Genomic DNA, 24,930 nt, shown 5'->3' with positions numbered 1-24,930 from the left:
AGAACTTCAGCAGTGGTGTTTCTTAAAAAGTTTAATTAAATATTACATGCAACAGACAGGAATGCTTCTTGAACTATAGGCAAAGAGTTATGTTCTGAATTTAAGATCAGGCAAAACGAAGAGACAAGGAAGATTCCGAAATACCAGGTCTGGGTGCTTTGTTTACAAACAAGTGACACTGGAAACACACACATATTTACAGGGTGAAGCAGGGCTATTTTACAGGTGACCTCAGTGTTACATGAGCTGTGAACAGGAGAAAAGTTACTGTTACAGATTTTACTGTCCCCAAATCAGGTTAAGAACTTAATGCAGAAAACCTCAAAACCATATATATATATATATATATATAATTGCTCCCAGCCAGGCAAACCTTGAATCAAGTTGTGCTCTTTCAGGAAGGGACCAACACACAAAACCTCTTTTCTCCAGGAGCTAAACCAGTGCAGTGTCAGTTCTTCCAACCCAAAGTCACTGTCCTGAGTACAAAAATTTCCCTCTTAGTTCTGTAGTACCACAAGACTGTAAACTGCTTCAGAAAAAAGAACAGTATTTTTAACACTGCTGTTTCTCTCTTCTTCACACGTAACATCCCTATATTCCTTAGAGCCTTTAGTTGGAAAGGCTTAGAAGTTAACCTGGATAGGCTTAACAGTAGTACTGTACAACCTGGGATGTTTTGTTCAGAGCTTAGAAGCAAAAGCTGGAATTGTCCCATATTAACTTCAGAAAATGAGACGATGGAAAATGAGAGCACTTAATAGCAGAAGCAAGAGCTGCCCTGAGGAAGGAGGAACATTGTCATGCTGGGCAGAGATGCCAGCGCTTGACTGGAGATTTTTTGTTAGGTTGCAGAGAAAGACTAGTTGATAATGGTGAAGATAAAGCTCAGGAAGCTTGAAAGAATTTTTCTCTGTGCTATGGGAACAGTAAGGGAACAAGTTCAATTGAAACTTGAGCACAGCTCTTTGATTAAGCACTAAATTAATACTAAAACCCACTGAAGTCTTTGCACCTAAGTACTGCTACTTGCTCTTTTTCTGGAGAAAGTAATTAATAAGCTTCCTTTAAATTAACCCCTCCCCCCCCCTTTAATGTTCATATTTCTCAGAGGTCTTGGAATACACCACAGAAAGGAAGGGGAAGGCAGAACTCAGTTTCCCCAGAAGAGGACTGTGGGCTGTTGTCTTCAAGTAATTGCTGCCAGTCAGCATCACAAGTTACCCTTCCAAGGTCACAAAGAGTGGAAAACACATTCCTCCCTGTATAAACTCTCTCTCTTACAAGGTTAAAGTGTTTCCAACCTCAAGCACCAGACATGATACACTGCAGTCTGTCCCCCATCTGTCTCAGCATTTCAGTAGCCGCCCACTGAAATTGATCTAAACAAAGGCTGTTGGCCAATGAAATGTGGTTCTTCATTAACCATTAGAATATGCATAAAGTCCAAGTGCATCCTAAGAAGCTCAGATTGGCCAAAAAGGCCACTCCTGCTACATATTTCAACCAGATTTCTGACCGCCACTGGGCTGGGTTGGTTTAGTAATTGGGTGGTTCGGGGAAGGCTCTGGCAGGAGCACAAGGGTTGGGGCAGAGCAGTAACTTTGTAGTTGTTGAGGTGAGACAGAGTTCCTTCCCATTAACACCTGCTGCTCAGCCTGACAGAGAGATGAGGAATTTAAAAAAATTATTTCAAACAGCCCACCCTAACAGCTGTTGGACGTCTGTGAGGAGGAGTTTATACTGCTGGGTGCCCAGATAACCAGAGACAGTGCTGACCCAGCTTCAAGTCAAAGAGGCACAGGTTTCACAGGGCAGCCCTTGCCAAAAGGCTTTAGAAATGAATGCCGGTTGAGGATGACAGTACTTTACCCCTCAGTGATTCCAAGCTTTTGGCAAGACCACTACCATTAGATACAAAAAATGTTTATTAGCCAACCTGGAAATGGCTCAATTCAGCCCACTTCTGTGCCTCACTGCTTTACATGCAAACAACAGCGGGTACAGGGCAGCATCACTCCATTTACACAGACTGAAGGTAAACATCCACTTCATCTAATGCTGAATGAATGCCAGTTTACTCATGTAACAGTTCCAGGAGTAAGGAAAAACATGGCACATTTTTGCTGTGTGCCAGAGGAGCTCCTCCCAAGTGTGAGGGGTGAACAGAACTCATGCTGCACTGCACGCAGCCCATCCATGCCAGAAGACATTCCCTGCTCTTAAGGGCCCAGAACAGCAGTTCTCCCACTGCAGTTTTATTCCTCCACCACTCCTAGAGAGGTACAAGGGAAGCAGACTGAGGACTAATTTTCTCAGTAGGCATCATTGAAATTTTGAGACAGCCAACACATTAATGGGAAGTCCATGGGTTTAGATTAGTACCAGTTTTACACTTGGACTAGAAAACACTGACAGCAAGACCATTTTCTGTGTAGCGGAAGCACAAGGTATGAACTGGTGCAGGGTTTTTAACTGTGCAGACCCTGCAGCAGAGCATTCAGCCTTTCCCCTGATGAAGATCTGCCACTACATTATGCAGCAAATGGGGCACGTCCTAAAGAGCCTCGTGAGTTGCTTCCAGCAAGGAGTTCTCCTCATAGTTTCTTCCAGTTCTGTAGCCAATAAGGCACATTTTGGATCCATGCTAAGTCTCAGTTTAAACTAGACAGTATAAAAACGCTACTGATACTCTGTGGTGACCAAGTCTCTTATCCAGAAGGAGAAAAAGCCTTACTAAAATAATGCATTGCTAGTATTAACATTTAGTCTATAATTAGATAACCAGTCTCAGACTCCACATAGCTGGCATGGTTAATTCCGTGTCTGAAGAGAACATTTTGATAAAAACATAGCTAAAACTCTTAGCGAGATTTCATGTACAAAAGATTTACATTAAAACCACATGAAACTGAACTTCATAATTGAAGTCATCAAAGCCTGTATTCATATTCTGAGTGATCATATCTAGGATCCTGAACCACGTTTAAAAATGTACATCATCTCCTGGTATTATACATATCTTAAAAAGATCAGTCTCTTGATTATTACAATAAGTTTAGTGTGTCTGGTGGGTCAATGAGAGATACTCCATGGTACCTAGAGAGGGAACAAAAGAGGCAGGATGTCATCTCGCTCAAGTGCTCTTTGCCACAAAGAGCAGCATAACTGCAGCAAAGCACATTTCCCACCAGGCAGGAAACATCCTGGGGTTTGTTGGCTGCCATGCCCCACACAGATTTTTAGGAGCATTAGATATCACCAACTGTAGGAATGTCAAGAAATTTCCTCCAGTTTCTACATGACAGTTCAGGCAGCAACAGAACACTGAGTATTGCTTGACAAACCACCATGCCAAAACCCCAGGGAGTCTTGTCACCATCTCATCGAAGAGGTGAATTTGGTTAGCTGAGTCTGCCTGAAGACTCAGAAGATACATCCCACACCCACACCCTTCCAGCCAGTTAGGAGTTTGGGCAGCTCAGACCTTAACACCTCCACAGATACTCACTTGGTACTCTTGTACTTTTCCCTTATGGACTGCTGTGTGTGCTGGGCTGCTCTGAGGTAGGTGTTGTGGAGGTCTGTGAGGCAAGGCTTGATATCTTCAAGGGTGTAGCCAGTTACTTTGCACAGGGATTCAGGCTGAGGGGAAAAAAGGAAAGGGACTTTTGAATGTTCCTGTTTGCTTATGTTGATCACCGGTGGAGTTTTTAGCTTCCTGTTGAACCATATTGGCCTTACCCCCCGCAATCCCATTTTTCAAATGCCACAGGGAGCAACCCCTAATTAACAGCCCAGGAACACAGAGGGGCTGCAATTCTCGCAGCCCAGGCCCAGCACTCAGAGCTGTGTACAAATAGAACACACAGAGGCCTGTGGAGGCTCATGTTGGACTGCTACATACCCAGGTTTGTCCAGTGAGTGTGTAGTTTGCCAGTTGAAATGCTGCAGCAGCAGTAACTGACGGCAAGTATTTCAAGTAAGGATCAGCATCAATTAGACTCAGCTCTCCCAGGTACTGCAAGGGAAACAAAAGAGGGAATAATCTGCTTCCAAAAGTTAACAGTTGCTTTATAACCCTAACCTGAGCTTCCAATCCTGCCATGAATTGGAAGGACACCTTTTATTAGATTCCACTCACTTTCTCTTTAAGCATCTCCTGCTAGCTACTGTCAAACAGCATTCCTCAACATATGCTTTCCCAGCACATTTTATATTTAGGGATATATAAGAATTTATAATGTAAGAACTTATTTAGGGATATACAAGAGGGAAAGACTGTAGTCAGGTCTGACCTTTCCTCAGTGAGATAAAAAGATTGTGTTTAGGACCTCTGGTACCTACCATACAGCTAGGATTTACTATAACTTCAGGTGAAATGTTATCTGTGCTTTGCTTTAGCCTCTGGATTTAGAGCTTGCTGCTAGTTGAGGGGAAATCCAAACCAAAAGTCCTTTTTTGCCAAAGTGTGTGTGGGGGTAGGTGTGGCAGCTGCAGATAAGAGAGAGGGAAACATCTGTCTAGCAATGCAACAAGCCCCAATTTAAAATTCATTAATCTCTGCTTGCTCTGAGTAAGGGTGTATGCTTGAGCCAGGCCAAGTGCCAGTCTGTGATAAGCATGGAGTATCCCAGAAAGTGGCAACAGGAGCATTAGTTTCCTGCAGTGGGGTACTACTTCTGGAGGAGCACAATTCATAAGGTGTTTATGTATTATACATACATACTTACATATATATATATGTTCAATGAATATCTGCAAAAAAAAAACCTCTCCAATTACATGGGCTGAGCTAGTAATTCTTACCATTGACAGGTTCTCCACTTTAGCATCTGTCTGATGGTGTAGGAAATACTGGGTGAGGAACTGGTTGATTGTTGGAGCTGCCAAGTCAAAGGACAAAACCTTCAGAATTAAGTGCTCCATCCTTAGGACCTGCTTCTTGGTGTAGGTGTCATCTGTGATGTAGACAAACTCGGCTACTTCAGGGGGGTAGATCTCTTCAAACTTTCTGCCAGGAGAAACATTCATGAGTAAATAATGGAGTACTAGAAAACCACAACATTTAATGAAATGCTCATTTGAATTCTGACTTGGGAAGGAGCTGGGCACTGGTGCCAAACAGGTTTGCTGCAATTGGTTCAGTAGCTCTTGAATCAGCAGGAGTTGAAATTAGGGAGCTACAACAGCATGATAATTTAGGACTAAGGAATTTGGGACTTGGAGTCACTGAAACTCCAGAATAACCCATTAAATTAGTAATTAGGACAAGCCCAACTTGCTTTTCATGTGCCTTATGCATATTCCCTCGAACACTGTTTAGATGCTGGCTGCTGCAGCTGGAAACAACAGAGCCTCACTTTAGGGTCAAACCTCAAAGAAAACTGCCAAGCTTTTAGGTGGATAACTCCTGATTTTTATCCTCATGTGAAGCCCTCCCGAGTCAGTCCTGCTCTAGGCAACAGAACAGCCACAAGATTTTCATCTGTATGAAACCAAGCAGGTGGAACTTGAAGCAATTTCACTTACGATGCCAGCAGCATAGCTGCAGTACCCACAAGCTGAAGTTTTCCTCTCAAAACAGACATGGAAGAAAGAAACCTATCAATGTAATTTACAGCTAAGTGCAGGGTTTCGTTCTGTAATTTGTATTCTTCTCCAACTTCCACCAGCCAGTCCACAAGGATAGCCCGCATGCTGTTTGTGATATCAGGTTGCTTCTTCATGTAACCTATTCTGGGCTTGCATTTCACCTGTGGGTTTAGATGACAGATAAAGTTGAGGTTGGACCACATGCTGGTAGGGAAGCAACTGTTTAAACTCCATTTATCAGAGTTTAACAAACCGGAAGTAAACACTGGTGAGTTTAGGATCAGTAAGTTCTATTTCTGTAATCTTGCTTTTCAGCTTGTGCATGGCACAATCATCCTTATCACAAGAATAAACCAGTCCTGTGCTCTTATTTCTCCCTTTCTAGCAAGCTCTAATTTAGTCACTGTCTTAGAAACTCCTGTTCAGATACATTTCTCCACCCCAAACTCTTCCCCCAAGGGCTGTATGCAAATAAGGAAAGGGACAGCAGCTCACCTCCATTTCCCTCAGGTATGTATGGATTTCGCTGATATAGTCTGGCACATTATTAACGTTTGGAGATTTCTCTTCTGGTTCTGAGGTTATTGAAATATCCATAATACTTGGAGAATCTAAGCAGAGCATAACAGCCGTGTTAAAATGGGCACCATCACATCCCTCCCACACAGCCAGGAAACCTTGTGCAGGCTCACTCAGCTGGACTGGGAGGCTCTACAGAAGTCAAATGTTAGGGCAACAGGGAAATTTCCCCTTCCCCTTTCTCTTCTTCCCGCCTAGAATAAAGAGCTGGAAAACGCTCTTGCAATTATGCGGTACTCAGCACACCCTGGGTTATGCTGTTACATAGATGCAGATCCTGTAAGCTTAGATTGTGCTTTAAAACAGGGCAGGGGTGCCAGAACTTTTTGTAGCCTGCAGAAGTGGATCAGGAAAACCAGCCCTCAGATATCTGGATGTGCTACAGGAGATGGATCTGGCAGTTCCCATTTCTCACGTACTGGAAAGAGCTCAAAACACTTGCACCACTACGTGGGAGAAAAACCTGTTACATCTTGGGATTTGGCTGGGTAAAGTCCCCTTCTAACTCTGCAATGGTAGCAAAGGGCGAGGCTTTATGGCTCGATCTTGTCTGCAATCTGGCCTCTCCAAGGATAGTGAAAGTTACAAAGTATAAACCGGCCCAAAACAGCGGGGCTGAGACACAGAGTCTCAGCTGCACGGAAGAGCTGTTGCATCCCGGCGGCGGGCTGGAGGGACCCAAGCCATCCCGTGTCCCGGGGCACGGCCCCGCAGCCGGCTCTGGGAATCATGCCTTTGGGAGCAGGCGGGACGCGGCCTGCCCGGCGCGGCGGGGCCGAGGGGTCACCTACCGAAGCTCAGCTCCATGGCGTTGCCCAGGGGGGCCAGCGGCCGCCGCTCCCCCAGGGCGCACACGGCCGCACGCAGCCCCAGCGCCGCCTCCTCCTTCTGCCCCGCCGGGACGGCCCGCTGCCGCCGCGGCTCCCGCTCCGCGTCGGGCTCGTCCACATGGATGGAGAAGGGCTGGTGTTGGTGCTGCGGCCCCGCCGCCGCTCCATGGCCCTCGCAGCCGCCCCGCGCCGCCTGTGGGGAGAGCGGCGGTCAGCGCCCGGCCCTGACAGCTCCCGCCGCGCCGGCCCGGCGCCGCGCCTTCCCCGAGCCCCCGCAGCCCGCCGCTCGCCCCTCACCTGCAGCGGGACCCCGGCGCGCTGCTGCCCCGCCCGCAGCAGCCTCAGCCCCACGCGTGTGCCGGCGGCGGGCGGCGGCGCCGCGGCTTTGCCGGCCGCCGGCGGGGGGACGTTCTCCTGGTTCTCCTGCTCCGCCAGCATGGCCGCAGCCGGAGCGGGGGGCTCGGCGGAGGGGACGGCGGGGCGACGGCGGGGCCGGAGCGGCGGGGCCGGGGACGGGCGCGCCTGGAGCCGCCCGCGCCGTTCAAGTAGCCCGCGACTCTTGAACCGCCCAATGGGCGCGCGCGGCGTCACGGCCGCGCCGGATGGGGCGGACACACGGACACGGGGACGGACACACGGACACGGGGAGGAGCGCGGCTGCCGCGGGCGGAGAGCGGCCGGGGGAGTTCCCGACGGGAAATGTGCGTGGGAAACGGTCTGCAGCCGGCCGAGCCAGGCTCGTGAGCGTGTCCCGGCAGATGGTGGGGTTTAGTCGGGAGAAAAGGAGGCTCGGGAGGGGAGACTTCATCACACTACAGCTCTCTGAAAGGAGCGGGTAGGGAGGGAGCAAGAGGAAATGGCCTCAGGATGAGATAGGAGACATTTCGATTGTCAAAGAATCGCAGCCCACAAAGGTACTCTTGTTCCCAGATCCATCCTGCCATAGACACATCCAGCCTTTCACCAGACCAGGCTGCTCAGAGCCCCGTCCAACTTGACTGAACACTGCCAGGGATGGGGCATCCACAGCTTCTCCGGGGAACCTGCGCCGGGGCCTCACCACCCTCAGATGAGACAATTAGGGAAAAAATTAACACTCTTAGGGCGAGTCGCCGTTCCTGGAGGTGTTTAAGAGGTGTCTGGATATGGTGCTAGGGTGTAGGGGTTATAGTGATAATGACAAGTTGATGGTTGGACTTGATTATCTCAAAGGTCTTTTCCACCCTTGATGATTCTATGTCTCTTCAATGGGCTGATCTTTATCACTTGCAAACATATCTCTGTCTCCACTGGCTGCTTCATCTCTTCTAATTTTAAATAAAACCAAGTGAGAAAGTAGATGGAGTTTTGAAATGAAGCACAGGGAGGCTGGAGAAGCACTGAAGAAGTTTAATGCCATCCATTCTTACACAAATGTTACTTTATATGGAGCTGTCGTCAGTCTAAAATTCAGAGTTCTCCCCGCTCTGCACACACCAGCTACAAGTCTGGTGAGATACACCACATTCTCAACACAAAAGGAAAAACTAAACTAGCTACAGCTTAAACACACAGATTTCTTCTAAATCCATCCAAGTCTCTGGAAACCAGCTTCTTCATCCATGGCTGCAGCTGGGGGACAGGCTACTGTCCCATGTCCATGTCATCTTAAACAGTAGTGAAAATATCTTTGCCAAAAGTATATTTGGTATTTACATCTGATCTTTCTTGAGCTATTAACACTGTACATAAAACCTCTGCACACAGTTAACATACACAACAATTTATATGAAATAGTTTACTACTGTATGCAGTATGGTAATAAATATGAGTAAAACCTAAGAACTGACAGTACAACAAAAGAGCAAAAGTGTTTTTTACTTGATATTGAAATGCCTTGGTTAAGGCCAGAAAAATGACTCTGCTTTTTCCTTGTCAGGCAGCATCAAAAAAAGCGATCAATCCATCCTGATCACAGCCATCCAGAATTTCCAGAAGGAGAGGAACTTTGGTTTTCACATTGGTACCTTTAAATTTAAATTTATCTATGAAGAGATCTGTGATCATACCTGTAAAGGTGAAATTCCAGGAATTACTATTTATTTTCAGTAGGTGCTATCTCTACTTTTAACTCATGATTATGTACCAAGTATTCAGTTGTTAGAAGACTTTTTAAACTTTATGTTTTAAACAATGCTTTACTTGTAAACAAATCCAAGCCACTTAACTTTTCTTAACATTCTTAAGTGCCATTCTGAATTTGAACACCATCTTTAATGTCCATAAAGACAAGAATCATCTAAATATAAGCAGCTGTCTATTTCAGCCATGTCTCTGGACATTGAGCCCCATTTAAGTGAAGCTGAATTGTCAACAAACCATAAAGTCTCTCGAGATGTGCAGGTTGTCTCTTGTATTCCTCGAGCAGCTGATCTGCCTCTTCCAAAATGCTGCGGTATTTTGGGAGCAGGAAGTCCACATTGCCTTCATGAACTTGTAATTCCTCAAAGACAGTTTAAAATGATAAGAGCTAGCAGCAGGTAAGTATCATAAGAGCAGGTAAGAAGAAATTAAGCTTAGATATATGGAAGTACTTCAAAGGGAAGACAATCCCCTCCTAAACTAGCAAGTGTTATTTTCAGAGTCCCTCGTTTTCTAGTCTTCTAATGAAATGCCATTATGTCACTTCATAGACTGGATTCTCAAAATCCTGTGTTTTACAGCTTCCAGCTCTGAGCCAAACAGGATCACACCATACAGACTCAAGCCTTGACCATACCTTCATTTTTAGAGTAAGTGAATTCCTAAAAACGTGTAGCACGCACTGGAGTCTGAAGGTAAAAATAAACTCTGAAAGTATCACTCAATTTGTGACAACAAAAAGTTTTGAAGGCCTCTTCTAAAAAGTCTCAGTCTGTCAGCAGACCAGTTTGTGATGGTTTATAGTACAGATCTTTTTATCCTCCAGAGAAAAGCACTTCTGTTCTAGACAAGAGGTAATTATGTTGTGCAGTCTGCTGGGATAACAGCTTTCATCAGTCATTAGATTATTTTACTGCCTGTCAATAAGTTATCATCCAAAAATTTGACCCCCAAATTTCTTGAAGATTTGCTGTCTAAAACAAGCAAGATGTACAACACCATTATTATTGCACAAACACAACAGGCATTAAGAATAAATTCTCTATTATTGTTTCATGCCTGGTTTGCCAAACCAAGCCCAAGTAAAACCCTTTTAATGGTAATAAAGATTCACACTGTTCTCACTGGTAGTCAGCTTTTCTACTGCCTAAAGAGATCTGACAAGTATTTGATTCCCCCAAAAGGCCAAGAGAGAACTAGTTGAACATTTTCACCTTCCCATTAAATAAAAAACACCAACTTGATGATGGTGAGGTTTTGACAGCAAAATCCTAGTTGTTGGAAAAAAAGTCCAAGAAACTGAGACAAGCTGCCTGACTGGTACCTCCCAAGGGCTATTTGAGGAGGGTATTAAGCAAAAGATTCAAAAGCAGGTAATTCAGAAATTATGACACACTGGGATGAAGTTCCAAAGCAAAGAAGTTCCGGCCTGGATGATCTAAAAACCTATAAATGTTAGTGGAAAGAGGGACAGAAGGAGCTGGAAAATAACAGCAGGCTAGGAGAGAACATTAAATGATAAAGCTGGCTGCCCTTCTACCAAGCAATTCAAGCATCTTCAGTAATCTGACATGTTATTTATTCACTATATAGCAAAAAAGAGAATTTTCCTCGAAGAAACTTAAAACACATGCTTTCATTTCACTTTAAGGAACAGAAAGGGAGCAGATCCCCACACGACACACACCTGACTTGAGCCATGGTTTGGTATCTGACAGCATAACCCCCTCCCATAAAAATCAAACCCCAAGAGTTCAGATACTTACTCTCAAAGCATCTATTAAGTGAACCTTCTTGGCCAGCAGCTGCTGATACTCTAATTTAGGGTGGATAAGCTGCAATGTGTGCCTCACAGATTCTTCATTTACATCTAGCAGAGAGTAAAAAAAGAACCTCAACAAGCAAATGAGTACTATGTATTCCATTTATGGGAATAACAAATGAACTGAAGGACAACAAAATAGAGAAGGATTTTTACCATATGATATGTTGAGATTAATCTTCCTTTTAGTAGCCTCTTTGGAAAGCACATCTTTGAGGATGGATATTGTAGAGATGTTGTCAGATTTAAAATATCCCTCACCTTTTCTAAAAAAGAAGAAAAATTTTAAATAAACAAACTTGAACACACAAGCATACATTAGGTTTAGTAACTGTATTTTACCTGTAGGTACTTTCAAGCTGTGTTCCCAGGAAAGTGTTCTGAAAATAAAAGGTGATACACTCTCCAGCAGGAGTCTTTTCAGGCACCTCAGGCAAGCAAAACACAACCCAGGAGTGAATTTCAGCAAAACTGAACTGGCCTTTGAGCATCAGTGTATTCATGGGCCTGTGACATTGTGAAATCAAAAGAGAAAAAGTAAAGTTAATAGTTAAGAAGGAGGGACACTGTCCACATAAAAGAAGTTTAGTTCCATGTGGTGGTTTCCTTTTAACCAGCAACCTGTAAAAGATCAGGTCTCTCCCTAAGTACAGATACATATTGCAGATTACAGCTGTTTTTCTGTACTTCAAAATGCAAAGCTACATGCACATTCAAGTTTTACCTCCCACTAGGTAGATCAGGCATGTCAGATCTAGAAAAAAAAACCAAAACAACAAGTTGGAAGTTTCTGATGTCCCATTACAAGTTGCTAAACCTGAAATTTAGGACAAAGGTAAATAACTGACAAGAGCAAATATGAGTAAGACAGAGCCTCAAGAGCCTTCTGTGCTGTAAATGTTGCATTTTTATCAAGAACATCAAGGCACAGTAGAGCTCATTTGCACACTGAAGCCTTTGGTATCCTCCCTTCAGTCTTTCAGTTTTGGTTTGAATAAGCAGATCCTTGGAGGCAATACGAGGTGTTAGCTGAAGGTGGGTAAAAATCCATCAGAAATTGTGTAAAATGCCAAGCTCCTGTAACAGTGAGATAAAAGTATAAAAAGTCTTAGCTCAGTTTTTGGGCCAAGTTAGCTGTGAGAAAAAAATTAGAGGAAAAGGGTGGACCAGAGAATGAGGCTGAAACTGAAAAGACACAGTTACCTACCACACCCTCAGCTCTACTAACACATAGGGCTGAACTATAACCCAGGGCAGTAAAATGAAAAATAGCCTCAAAACAAGAACAGCAAGAAACCCATTTAATCCATAATTTCTATTAAGAAATCCAAGACATGGAACTACAGGCTCAAAAGTGTAGGTTAGGGGTTAGAAATTCTATACTTAAGTTTACAGAGCAAATGTTTTAGCTGGCTTGTGTCATTTTTTCCAAGTGAAAAAAGGCATTGATTTTTCATTGCACATACCTGTCCTGGTCAATAGAATGAGTTCTCTGGTGAAGTGAAAGTGGCTTAATTTGATATTGATGAACTTGACAGGTTTTTGGTTGGATTCTGGGAGTTACGTATGCCTGAAGTGTCCCGTACTGTCCTTCAATTGAGCGAACCTGCAGAGAGGAAAGAAGGACCCACAGAAAAGAAGAAAAGAGAAAAGATTATTTTACCCCTCTTTGGAAATTTAGTGAATATTAGAAGTATGTTAAAGAATGCCTCTAGTATTTTAAGAATATTTAGAGTACTATATTTACCTGATAGTGCCACTATAAATAAAGTTGATGAGTTTTAAAACTAAATGGAACATAGTCCAGCGAAGTGCTGCTGTATTAGATGAATTAAATGTTAATAAAATAACACCCTCTGACTCATTTTCTGATCATTTAAAATAAAAAGCCTCAAAATTGAGAGTTTTATGTAAACATGTATCAGGTTCAGAGACTGCAGTAAAAGAAGAGAAAACCTTCTGCCTGTGTGCATGCTGAGCATTTTCCTAATCAGGATTTCCTTCATGATTTCCTGTGGTGGTTGCCATAAAATGTGTGAATTTGGTGGAACCTTAAAAATAAACTCCAAAACACCCACATGCCTTGAAGTATAATAAGCATGGGATGACAGGATTTGCTTCCTCTCCAAAATACAAATTAAGTTTATATTCCTTTGTTAGTTGCCAATGTAACTTCCTTCAAACACTTCAGAGGATAAACAGTGCCAGAGCTTTCTTTCCCACACCTCCCTCAGCTTTAAATTTCACACACTGCCTTCAGAACCCTGTACATTCCCAATCTCTGGTGTCCCCACTGCTTTCATCTTAGGGACACTCAAAAAGACCCCAAACCTCCCCTGTGACATATTTTTAGAAGCGCTTAGAAATCCTAAAGATAAATAAAAAGGAGCACAAGCCCCAGATTAGAAGGTCTTAGGAAAGAAACAGCAGTAGAAACTGGACTGATCCATGTAGAAAACTCTCCATTCCAAAGCAGGACTATTAATTTTATGGAACATGTTTTTGAGCATTTTACCTTAAGTTCAAGTCTTGTAGTATTTGCTTGGCATCTGTAAGTTGCAAGAAGAAAGTTGCTATTTGGCTGAAAAAAAAGGAAATAAAACCACAACTAAACAGGAAAATAATATGAAATAGGCCTGTGGATTCACAAAATTTCTACTGGTCTGTTTTGACTGTAGATATTCACTTGTTACTGTGCAGTTTTTGCAATGCATGTACAGCTATCTACAAAAGTTAAATACAAAAAAGCAATCCTTGGTTCTCCTGAATGTTCCAATTAGTTTTAATTATGATAGAGTTAAAAAAAATAAAAATCTCTATAAGGAGAATACAACCAAAGTTCTTTAATACTCTTTAATATTTCTAGAAAGATGATATAGATATGTACTTTTCATCTGAAAAATGCATGTCAGCCTGCCCCACTCATCTGCAAAATTAGTTCAACATTCAAAAACTAAAGCAGGATCAGTAAGAAAATACATCCCCAAAAGCATTAAGTTAATCATCACAAATGGCACAAAACCTAAAATAAAAAGCTGATTTCTGGGAGCTCCAGGGCAGAACAACGATGTGTGAATTCAGTTCTTAAAACTAAAATAAAGGACAATTAGAAGGGAAAAGGTTTTACAGAAGATTTTCATAAATCCTAAGGTAGCTTCTGGATTTTCTCCCTGGCCCTCAGTTTCAATAGTAATTCTGTAACTATTTAACTCTCTAGTCATTATATTTTAAAAAAGGCAAAAAGTTGCCTCCCCACACAGCAGAATTGTCACATTCTAAAGGTTTCTTTTAGAAATTAACAAAGTAAGAAATGTAACACTCTTCACCTAAACTACTTGGAAGTAAATGTACATGAGTCTATGAAATCCAGAGAAAAGAGCAATACTGAATGAGTCTCTCACAATCCTCATGAATGAAAAAAAAAGAAAGACAGCAGATATTTTTTCACATATTTAGATTAGCCTTTTGTCAGGACCTGCCTTTAGCTCCTAATTCTGCAGTATCTCTAATGAAGCCGTGCTCTCCAGAATTACCACATGAGTAGTTTAACTGAATGTATTTTAAATCAGAGATCTATGAATCCAAGTTCTACTTCTACTACACAATAATAAGAGTTTCCATCATGCCACCTCTACAGACATCACCTCCTCTGTTTCACTCACCTCAGAATCACAGCTGCTAAAACTAACAACGGCAGAATTTTTATCCACATCCAGCAAGTCTAATGGGACGTCACTCTGCAGAGCACAGGAGGAAGGAAAAATAAAGAGCTTAGGTTCCTGAGTAGCTCCAAGTCCATTTATCCTCTAACTGTCATCAGTCTTTGTAATAAGGGAGAAGCAAGGAGATTGCTTCATCTCAGAGGCAAAAGCCTAACAGACATGCAGCTTACTACTTAATCCTGGAGTAAAAAGATGTTCTCTTATTCCCTTACAGAGTCCTGAACTCCTGGGGGGTTGGCTTACCGCCACCTCACTGTAAAATCTGTAACTATCTTTCAGACATGAAAGGTAGATCAAACAATTTCATTATTTCTCATTTAGCTATGGAAACATCTGATGTTATACAGTGGCAAATCAGCTGTAGCTTAGCATTGCTCTGTAACATCATTAATAAAAACAGGATTTTTATTAAGAAGTGACAAATAAAATCCTTCTTTCCCATTTGTTATAGAAAACTCGACTCATAAATTCCTCCTTGCCACATTTTTCTCCTCATGCATTTCCCAAAAGAAGGCAATTCAGTACTGCTACTCTTTCTGACTACCAAGGATAGATTTAATTTCAGCCGATACAGTAGGAGGAATAATTAATTAAGGTTGCTGTGATGGGCAGGAGTATTTCTCCCCAACTGCACACAAATCAGATGCTGTTCCACACTGAAAGTGAAAAGTGAAAGTGAACAACATTCTGAAAATAATTTTCCACTACAGAGGGCACTTAAGTGGCAAATGAGGATGTGCACTTCTTTTAATTGGTGTTTAAATAAGGACATCCAAAAGAAAACACAAAGTTACAAAGAGATCTTCTGTTACAGCAGGCACTTTGGTCTGTTTTGGTAACCTAAGGTTGCTCTGCTGAATACGAATTTGTGGAATTTGTTCTGGAACAAACGTGTCCTTAAGATGCTGCAACTTGGCTTTTTGAACTAGAAAGTCTCTGAGTGTTTTATATATGCATGAAGAAAGCCAACAAGAACAAAGCCCTACTGACCTGCACCAGGACATTATCTATGGCTGTCTGCACCTCCAAGATGAGGCTGTAGCTGGCATCATCCTTGTTCAGTGTGAACTTGTCATTCACACTGAAGGCAGGAACTGAGGAAACTGCAGTGCTGGACTGAGAGGACTGCTGGTATTTGTCCCGTTCCTGAAGTACTTTTATCTGCAATTGTTCCAATTCATTCCTAGAAAAGTGAAACATTTTCTTCAAATGTCTTTTAAAAAGGCAACCATAGAGCTACCCTAGAAATTAAGTAGTTTAAACTTGCAAGGCAATCATGTTTATCTCCTGTCCTCAATTTTCCAGCCAGAAGTGACTGGTGACTCCCCTTCGACGTACTTAGCAAAGATAAAATTTAAACTCTATCACATGGATACGTGGATACATGTTCCTTGCCAAAAGAGGCTTCTGAGACACAGGAAAGGACAATCTTTTTCCTTCAAGAGTACAATGCATTTTGAATAATATGGTAGTGACTTTTTCCTGCCATCATTTAGAAGCTATAGAGCAGCAAGGAAGAAAGGAATTTTATCTTGCTGATACTGAGGCAGAAGGCATTAAGACATCATCATATGAAGGCAAGATAGAGAAAGACCGTGAAATGAGACTGCTATTTATTTCTACTTTGAAAAGGTTTGATTCTACTTCTAGATATATTAATGATAAAGAAAATCTAGTGAGATAGGAAGGAGAGATGACATTTCAGCTTTTAACATTTCCATTCTTCCATTTAAATTTCTTTCTAGCGCAATTACCTTAAGGATGAAATCTTGCTCTGCATTTCTTGACTTAATTTTAGTTCTTCACCTGATCCACCTTCTCTATGGACAGGTTCTGTAGTCAGTCCTGTCAGCCAGCCTAAACCAATACATGAAGTTTATATTCCTTATAAGCTAAAAAGAAAATTCTACACTCAGCTACTGTATGTGTGGAGTGATGTTTGTTCCACACACTGGGTAGAGAATTGAGCCCAATTTAACCCTTTTTTGTAGGATTAATCCTAGACACTGAGCATCATTTTTATGGGTTTCATTCTTAAACTGGAAAACATTACTTTTTTTTTTTTTTATTAAGTACTTTGAGCAATAAATTCCTCTTTAACTGTTTTTCACTGAGCAGTTGGATTTTTTCCTCACCTCTCTTTTTCTGACAAAACTTTGAATTACTGGCAGTACTGAAAACAAAAAAAAAAAAGCTGTGCAATGTGCTTATAGCAAACTGGATGTTGCTCAGTGGGCTTAGAAGTTGGATGCTGCTGCTTGAAAAAAGTTATATTTTTGCTTACTAAATTGCATTTTATTTATAAAAGCAAATACTAATTGATTATATTCTGATACCTCAGACATGATATGCAGACACAAATGGGTGTTTACAGCTCTGGTTCCCTGCCAAAATCAGTCTAGTGCACATCCTACCAGAATTCACCATTGAAAGCCAACAGGGAAACACAGGCTTTCATTTTTCCCTTTCTTCTATGATCCATGGATCTTTATAACATTCTCACTAAAAGAAGCCACAAAGGACTCAGGCTGCACCTGTACTGTGGCAAATCATATCGAAACAATTCATATGAGGTCAGGCGTAAGGGTCTTTTGATCACTCAAAAAGGTTTCAAAGAAGCACTTGGAACACCATTATTTCTCAGTAACTGACTGAGGACTGTATCTTGCCAAATGATATGATTTTCACTACAAGAACTTTCATTAGGTTAAATTTTAGCACTGAAGGTACCTAAAGAGAGAGAATTAGAAGTCTTTTAGCTCCCAGCAGCTGATATATGCAGCATGTTTATCATGGCCTCTGTACCAGACAGGCCCACAGCTCAAGTCTTACAGAGGAAGTGCTGAGATGCCTCACATGGGGAGCTTTATTTCCTACTAAAATTAAAACCAACCTCATTTAAAGCATTGAGAAGCTAAAAAGGAATGAAATTACAATTCTGTAAAGGGCAGGAAAATAGAAGAAAAACATGCTTGTATATCAACATATTTCATATATATTAAAAAAAATTACAACCAATTCCTTCAGACATACTCATTAATTCATCACAATAAGGCAGCAGTTTACACCAAAATATAGCCAGTCACTGTGTCACACATGATCAATATCTTAAAATATAAAAACCCCACAGTTTAAGAGCAAGGATCTTTTATTTAAAGTGCAAATATTACATCAGAAGAGATATTTTCAACACAAAATTTTAAGAGATGTGAGTTGCACTAACAACATAACCTGTTTCATTTTATCACCTCACCACACATGGCATTTATTGTGTCAATGATATGAAGCTTACCTGAGTATGTTGCTGCTAAAATTTCATCATAGCCATCTTTTCCCACACAGCCACCCTGGATTGATGCAATGCTCTCTGATAAAGCCTTCAAATAAACACATTCAAGAGGAGGGAAATACCACTGCACTCATTTCAGAAGTTTTTAGAAGACTCTACTCCACATAGCAAACTTGAAAGCAGAACACTTGATAGACAGCTTTTTTCCAGCAGAAATTCACAATCTGACTGAAGTGAAATGATCCCTCTGGATCCAGTTACTATTTTAAACAATTGATAACCAAAGTAATTATGCTCAGTGAAGCCCTGGGGGCTTCCATTTATTAATCTGTAAATCACAGACTATACACAACACTCTCTGTTTTTTCACTCAGAGAGTGACCCTGTATTAGGTTTCACCCAGCAGTCAACTAACCCAAAACTTGAACACACACTCTCTACATTGTTTCGATTTTTGCTCAAATCATGACTACTTCACTTTCTGGTTCTTACATGCTACCACACTGATTTCAAGTTCATATTGTCAACGTTACCAACTTCTTAAATTAAAAACAAGCCAAGTATTTGAGCAGTAATGATCATGTAAGCTTTGAAATACAGATTTTTATTTTCAATTGGTTTTTTTTCCAGCTGAGTATGAAGAATGATGACTTACATAATCATGTCGAAGGACAGGATCATCAGCACTCTCAAAGTTATAAATCTCTATCATTCCATCATCTCGTCCAACAAGTAATTCCTTAACTCCATCTCCCAGAATGTCAAAACTATCAATACACAGAATACCTAATGAAGAAGAAAACAAAGCCATTTGCTTAATCTTTATTAGTTTATGATACAATAATACACAGGCCACACTCAGTTACACAGAAACAGACTCCTGACCAGCTTTTAAGGTGTTAATAATGAGATTACTGGATAAGTCCCTTCCCTGTGCTTCAGGTTCAAGACTACTTTTTATGGTTCCATATTTCATAGAAAGACTAAGGACATACCAGGAAGCATTTTAAGAAAAGAATGTGCTAATAACTCATATAATTAAATAAAAATGTATTTATACATTCCATTCCTGATCTTCTCCTTTACAAAGCAGTATGGGCTGGTAGATGGTCCAGAAGCAGCACACCAAGGCTAAAACTGGGAAAGCTTTGATCAGTTATTGTGGAGACATATTCCACCTTCAGACAAAATCCTTTATTATGACTTTAGAGACCTTAAAACCATCTGGTAAATTTGGCAGGTATATTTGCCAAATATACACACATTTAGAAATAGAAAAATGGTAAACATTTCAATCAATCATACTTGAATTAACATGGTGTTTTACAGAACACCACTTTAAAAATAGTGTAAAAACAAAAGCTTGATAAAATACTGGAACTAATATGAATACAAAATCCAAAGCAAGACAAACTGATAAAAATTATTTGACAGAAAATCAGAAGAATTAAAGAGACCTTAGCCATATTAATATCACATACTGACATAATCACAATATGCCTCCAAAGTTATCTAGGAATAAGATTTCCTGATTACCTCAGGTATGCTGGAAAGCTAAAGAGTGAGAAATTGAGACACATACCTCCTCTCTTCTTTTCATTTCCAATTTCCCACCTTGGTATTGCCTTGGTACAAGTAATCTGGGTGAGACCCAATTTCCCATCAGAAGTCCCATACACAACTTCTTCCCCAGAATCCCCTAAACACAGAAACTGAATTTAGAATTGATAAAATCGAGCACACCAACTTCAAAATTTTGTGTAGTTACACTCTGCAGCCCATGGGAAAAGAAAACACTGAATTAGTGATATGCAACAGAACTGTCAGGTTTCAAACCTGAACACAAATCCATGAAAACTGATAATTTCCTCGTGGCTATCACTATTCTGTATTTGGCTGTACCCCTGCACTGGAGTTCTGCCTAAGAACCAGTCAGAATCTATTACTATATATTTCAGCAGAGTTAAGCTGAAGTATAAATGCCATTCAACAGACTTTACAGAAGAAAAACAGAGAAATCCTTTCAGAACACACACCCAGCAGTGAATGTTGTGCCAAAATTTCAGCAGTTAAGAACTACTTTCCCAAACCAGTTCTGGATGTTTGTCACACAACCTAACTGAAACTAAATTAAGCGCCAGATTAATACCCTAAAGCGATTTCTATGAGGTTAAAGCAGATTAGCAAGAAGGAAGATCAAACTATTTTAAGTTTGAACCTTCCAGTCTTAGTTTCTGTTAGCTCTACTCAATAGTCTCATCCATCTATGTATTCCAGTTATGGAAATCCATGTGTAAGAGAAACACAAACCCAAAACCCGGACATGGCCCCCAAAAGTCCAATTTGTTTTTACACAATGAGATCCCTCAGATTTCACTAGTGTTGTAAGAGGCCTTCAATTAAATGTGAATATAATTTGGAACTGTCTAAAACAGTCATATTTCTGTCTATTTATATGTTAAAAAAAAATCTCACATGGTCACTTTTCTGCTGCATTTTTAACGTCAGCTTAAAAATCAAGACAAAATAATTAACAAAGGCAAGCTACAAAATCTTAAAAATATAGTAAAGCAGTATTATTAAGTATGTGTATCCTCAAAATCTTGTTACCCCCATTTCCATTGCTCAGAGCAAGAACAGTAGGTGGTCCAGGAAGTTCTACTTCATACAGTAAATCGGATCCCTGAAGACAAAGAGAACAATCTTAAATGAATTTGTTAAAAACCCCCCAAAACCACAACCAAAACAACAACAAAAAAGAACAAAACATCAGCCACATCCCAAACTAAAGCCCCACAATGACAAAATTATTAGGGATCATCCTAAAAGGTAAGATTTACTTATTCAAACCCCTATGGCAGAACCATTTCTAAGCCAAAACCAGGGTGAAGTCTGTAGAAATAAAACCTAGGACTCTTGAAACATGTTGTTATCATTAAAAATGATCCAGGAATTCATCTGGCAATTTAATATGTTAAATGGCTTGTATCGCTTAAGACTTGTCGCAACAGTAACTTATGAGAGCAAGAATTCCCAAAGTGATAAAGACTTCAGGAAATTAAATGTGTATGTGAGCACTTTTAGTTAGAAGGGACCAATTCATCATCGACTTCCACCTATGGATTCCAGAGCCTCTTGACAGTGGTTTTATTAATTCTCATTTTTGGCAAGTTAACAATAATGATTCTCCTTTAAAAAAAAAAAAACAACAGAAAGGGAATGCACCAGCAGCAACACTGCCAAGGAAGGCACAATTCTCTGAGCCTTATGATGTTTAAGCCATGCTGATATATATTCCCTGAATAATTAGTCCAATTCCATAGCATCCATAGATAAAACATAAAGGAGGAAGCATTTTAACCTGTAACACCCTGAGGACTCTGTCCTGACATGCAAGCACTGGTGTGATACACTTCACTTTGTCTACAGGAAGGCAGAGAACATCGTTGATTTTATCTCCTGATAGGAAATAGTGCTGGTCCTTGCAGTCACAGTAATGGTTATAGATGTAGCTTGCACAGAGAAAGAGATCTGCTCCTGAAATGTACCTGAGGAAAAGAAAACACTTCCTGTAGCATCTTGCTGCAGCAAGAGTCTTTTATGCCTTACTACACTTGCAGCTCCAAGGTATTATGGGGCCCTGCAAGCTGTTCCAGCTTTTAGAGTTCCTTATAAATATTAAAACCATGTGGTTTCTATAGCTCTCACATTTCTACTTTGCCTTCAGGTAAATCCCAAAGAATATATTTACAGAGATCTCATTACTGTATTTTTTATGCTGATTTGTCTATGGCAGCATCTTACAACACAATCCAAACCAGATTTTTCCCCAGGAGCTATGTGGACAATAACCCCAGCTCTGCTCACAGAGATTTTTGGAGGCACTGCTATGACTGCCACCAAACCACTCCCAATTCCCCCGACACTTCCAAGACTTCTTCATGATATTCCAAATTCCTGCTACAGGTCGCAGCACAAGCTGAGGCTGTGTATCACCTTCACAATATGCTCAACATTACTGCATAGAATCATAAACCATCAATCTGCTGCATTTCTCAAAAAATTGCAAGATATCATACATACATAGCTTTGATGCTTTCAGTAAGGTTAGTTTCAAAGGAAAGAAACTGCTTCCCTCTTTTTGTGAAACCTCTGACTTCGGATCCTATAGCCACAAAAATTTTCTCCTGTGGTGTATTAAGAGCTCCTCCCAGCTCCAGTCTGGAGATCTTTCGTCCTGGCAGTGTCTTGAACACTGGCTATCAACAAGAATGCAATTTTCATCATCACAATATCATATTTATGGTAATCTTCTATCATAAAGGATAAGAAATTATTTTACAATTTCTGTCAAAACTAAGATGCAATGGGTTGTACATAGACAAAAATAATCTCTACATTTATCTTCAGAATCACAGAGCAGCCAAGCATGTTATTAGTAAATAAATACAAAAAGCTTTTAAACATAATAAATTAAGACTTCATTACTTCAATGTTATTTATTCATCCATGGGAAAAATTCAGCACTGCTGTCAGCTGTTTGTGGTTTGTTTTTCATTTTAAAGAACAACACACACACACACACACACTCCCTTCTCTCTTATATGTTACATTCTTATTCCAGAAGTCTACATTGATTTATTTGTATTGCTATGGAATATTTATGAGCTAACCATGAACTTCCTGGAGAAGAAAACCCAAGAAAGAAAATAATTTTTCATTGAGCCGGGCATAAAAAGCTATCAGTGTGTCCAAATCTCTAAGGTGATTTAATGAATCTCTGCAGGATTTTGTCCCGTTACAATAACAGTGTACGTGCTTAATCCAAACCAGATTAAGCCAAATTTAACTGAAGTGTAAAATGTGTGGAAATTACTTTTCTTGGTGATGACCCACATTAGTTTTTGACTCTGTGACTGAGGAGGAATCTGTGCATGAGATCAGCACGCCCTCACCACAGTTAGCATCAGTCCACAGCTCTACCCAGACACCTTCCACAGGCATCTTATTTGTGACATCAGTAAAAAACAGACTTTCAAAGTTCACTGGGAAGAACATTTCAAAAATAAATTTTTAAACGGAACAATTCCACTTACCACAGCTTCCCCCTTTTTTATGCCAAAACACGTAACGACCCCATCCTGATCACCAACAACCACCTTCAAAGGTACAATACATTGTTATTTCTTATTACACACACAGCTGTGCTTTTAAATAACGCACTTCCTGCATTCACAGAATCACAGAATGGTTTGGGTTGGAAGGGACCTTAAAGTTATCACTCAGCTCCAACCCCTTGCCACGGGCAGAGACGCCTTCCACTATCCCAAGCTGCTCAAGTTCCAACCAATCTGACCTTGAACTCTTCCAGGGATGAAGCAGCTACACCTTCTCTGGGTAACCTGTGCCAATGCCTTGCCACAATCACAGTGAAGAATTTTTTCCTAATATTTAATCTGAACCTACTCTCTTGTCTGTCTGAAGCCACTCCCCCTTGTCCTACCACTGCATGATATCATAAATAGTACCTCAGTTATAAAACTAATGATATTTTCATATATTTAAGGACGCAAAATTCTAGAGATCTTAATTACATATGGGAGTATTCTTTAAAGATCTATATAAAATGCTATATAGGACACTGAACAGCAATTCAAGTACTGGCATTTACAATCCTTTTCCTGCTTCTACTTGCACAGGTTGGCAACCATGAGATGAAGATGTATTTGGGAAGAGTTGTGTTTTCACACTAAGACTTTATTATTAAAGGAAAAAAAAGTTATTTTTTATTGTGTTTCTCTAATAAGGTTTCCTTAATTTGAACTTATATTATGAAAAATGTAAAAAAACTTGAAAAAAACTATTTCATAGAATCATCATGGCTGAAGAAGACTAAGATCATGGTCCAACCATCAAGTTGTCATTATTATTGCAACCCCTAAACCATGGCACCCAGTGCCAGATCCAGACACCTCTTAAACGCCTCCAGGAATGGTGACTCCACCAGTTCCCTGGGCAACCTATTCCAATGCTTGACATCCTAACAGTAAAAGTCCTTTTTTAAATATCTAATCTGAATCTCCTTTATTTCAGTTTCAGGCTATTTCCTCTAGTCTTTATTGTTTGTAAAACCAAAATAAAGAAATACGGAAGAACTCCCTTGTGGTTTCAGCAATGCCGTCAACTACAAAAACTCCTTCCCGGTTCTGAAGTTTTCCATTCACAAATTCAGATTTTCTTTCTATTTTTTCCCAAACCCGCCAAATGGGGTTGGCAGTGTCTTTCCCTATGACGTCCTATATCTAAGGAAACTCTGGAGAACGACAGGATGAGGCAGAGGACAGGAGAGGCAGCGAAGCACCAGGCGGTCGGTACCTTCTGCGTGGCCTTCTTCCCGGAGGCGGGCAGCAGCTTCATCGTCTTCTGCGCCGTGACTCCCACCTGCGGATGGAAGAGTCGCTCCTGAGCGGGGCCCGGAGCGCCGGGACGCGCCTCGGGCCGCTCGCAGGCTCCCCCGCACGGCCGCCCCTCTGGCCCGGGCGGGCCGTGCCGCCTGCCCCCGGTGCCGGGATGCCGCCGGGGGGCTGGCAGCGCTGCCGGGCCCACCTGCAGGTAATCCACGCGTGCCAGGCTGGGCTCCATCGCTCCCGCGGCGCGCCCGCCGCCCGTCACCGCGGCAACCTCGGCCAGGAGCCCGCCTCCCGCCGGGGGCGGGGCCGCACAGAGCAGCGCTGCCATTGGCTGGGACGGCCCGGGGGCGGGGCCAGGGGCGGGCACAGCCGGGAACGCCCCGGGGCGGCTCCGGCGGGAGCGGCGCTGAGCGGGAGCGCCGGGCTCGGTGCCGGAGGAATGGTTTATTTAACAACGGAGCCAAAAATACCAGCCCGGGACGGAGTTTGAGTTTAAAAAAGAAATCCTTACTCTTCCCAGAGAAAACACACTGAATTAAGAAAGGGTCGGTGCGCCACGTGT

At 41.5% G+C, this 24,930-nt stretch overlaps 2 protein-coding genes across 2 annotated transcripts; both read right to left on the bottom strand.

Moving 5' to 3' along the window:
- Positions 1-13: 13 nt before the first annotated feature.
- On the bottom strand, positions 14-7,498 carry CCNA2 (cyclin A2). The gene is made up of 8 exons (XM_066318228.1): positions 7,302-7,498; positions 6,966-7,197; positions 6,091-6,206; positions 5,533-5,756; positions 4,810-5,014; positions 3,908-4,021; positions 3,512-3,645; positions 14-3,099 (listed from the first exon to the last, which is right to left on the bottom strand). The coding sequence occupies exons 1-8, from the start codon at positions 7,440-7,442 to the stop codon at positions 3,048-3,050; spliced, it is 1,218 nt and encodes a 405-aa protein (XP_066174325.1). The 5' UTR covers positions 7,443-7,498; the 3' UTR covers positions 14-3,047.
- An 879-nt stretch (positions 7,499-8,377) lies between these two features.
- Positions 8,378-24,900, bottom strand: BBS7 (Bardet-Biedl syndrome 7). The gene is made up of 19 exons (XM_066318227.1): positions 24,565-24,900; positions 24,334-24,399; positions 23,055-23,117; positions 22,042-22,217; positions 21,320-21,506; positions 20,569-20,641; positions 19,541-19,657; positions 18,614-18,744; positions 17,962-18,046; positions 16,424-16,526; positions 15,660-15,852; positions 14,610-14,684; positions 13,463-13,528; positions 12,414-12,553; positions 11,290-11,454; positions 11,104-11,213; positions 10,892-10,995; positions 9,363-9,486; positions 8,378-9,052 (listed from the first exon to the last, which is right to left on the bottom strand). Exons 1-19 carry the CDS (start codon positions 24,694-24,696, stop codon positions 8,919-8,921), a joined length of 2,244 nt encoding a protein of 747 aa, XP_066174324.1. The 5' UTR covers positions 24,697-24,900; the 3' UTR covers positions 8,378-8,918.
- Between the last annotated feature and the right edge of the window lie 30 nt (positions 24,901-24,930).

Source organism: Sylvia atricapilla, chromosome 4 (assembly GCF_009819655.1).
Source record: "Sylvia atricapilla isolate bSylAtr1 chromosome 4, bSylAtr1.pri, whole genome shotgun sequence".
NCBI lineage: Eukaryota > Metazoa > Chordata > Aves > Passeriformes > Sylviidae > Sylvia > Sylvia atricapilla.
The sequence above is the reverse complement of the archived record's forward strand: the minus strand, read 5'-3'. Positions and strand labels throughout refer to the sequence as shown.

Excerpts from the sequence above, each read along its gene's own strand:
- BBS7 (XM_066318227.1), bottom strand. The coding sequence starts at position 24,696 with ATGGCAGCGCTGCTCTGTGCGGCCCCGCCCCCGGCGGGAGGCGGGCTC. Across the intron at positions 16,527-17,961 it reads TTTAGCAGCAACATACTCAG|GCTGGCTGACAGGACTGACT; the intron begins GTAAGCTTCATA and ends GTATTGGTTTAG. Across the intron at positions 11,214-11,289 it reads CAGCTTGAAAGTACCTACAG|AAAAGGTGAGGGATATTTTA; the intron begins GTAAAATACAGT and ends CTTCTTTTTTAG.
- CCNA2 (XM_066318228.1), bottom strand. The coding sequence starts at position 7,442 with ATGCTGGCGGAGCAGGAGAACCAGGAGAACGTCCCCCCGCCGGCGGCC. Across the intron at positions 6,207-6,965 it reads CGCCATGGAGCTGAGCTTCG|ATTCTCCAAGTATTATGGAT; the intron begins GTAGGTGACCCC and ends TGCTCTGCTTAG. Across the intron at positions 3,100-3,511 it reads GAAAAGTACAAGAGTACCAA|GTACCATGGAGTATCTCTCA; the intron begins GTGAGTATCTGT and ends TTCCCTCTCTAG.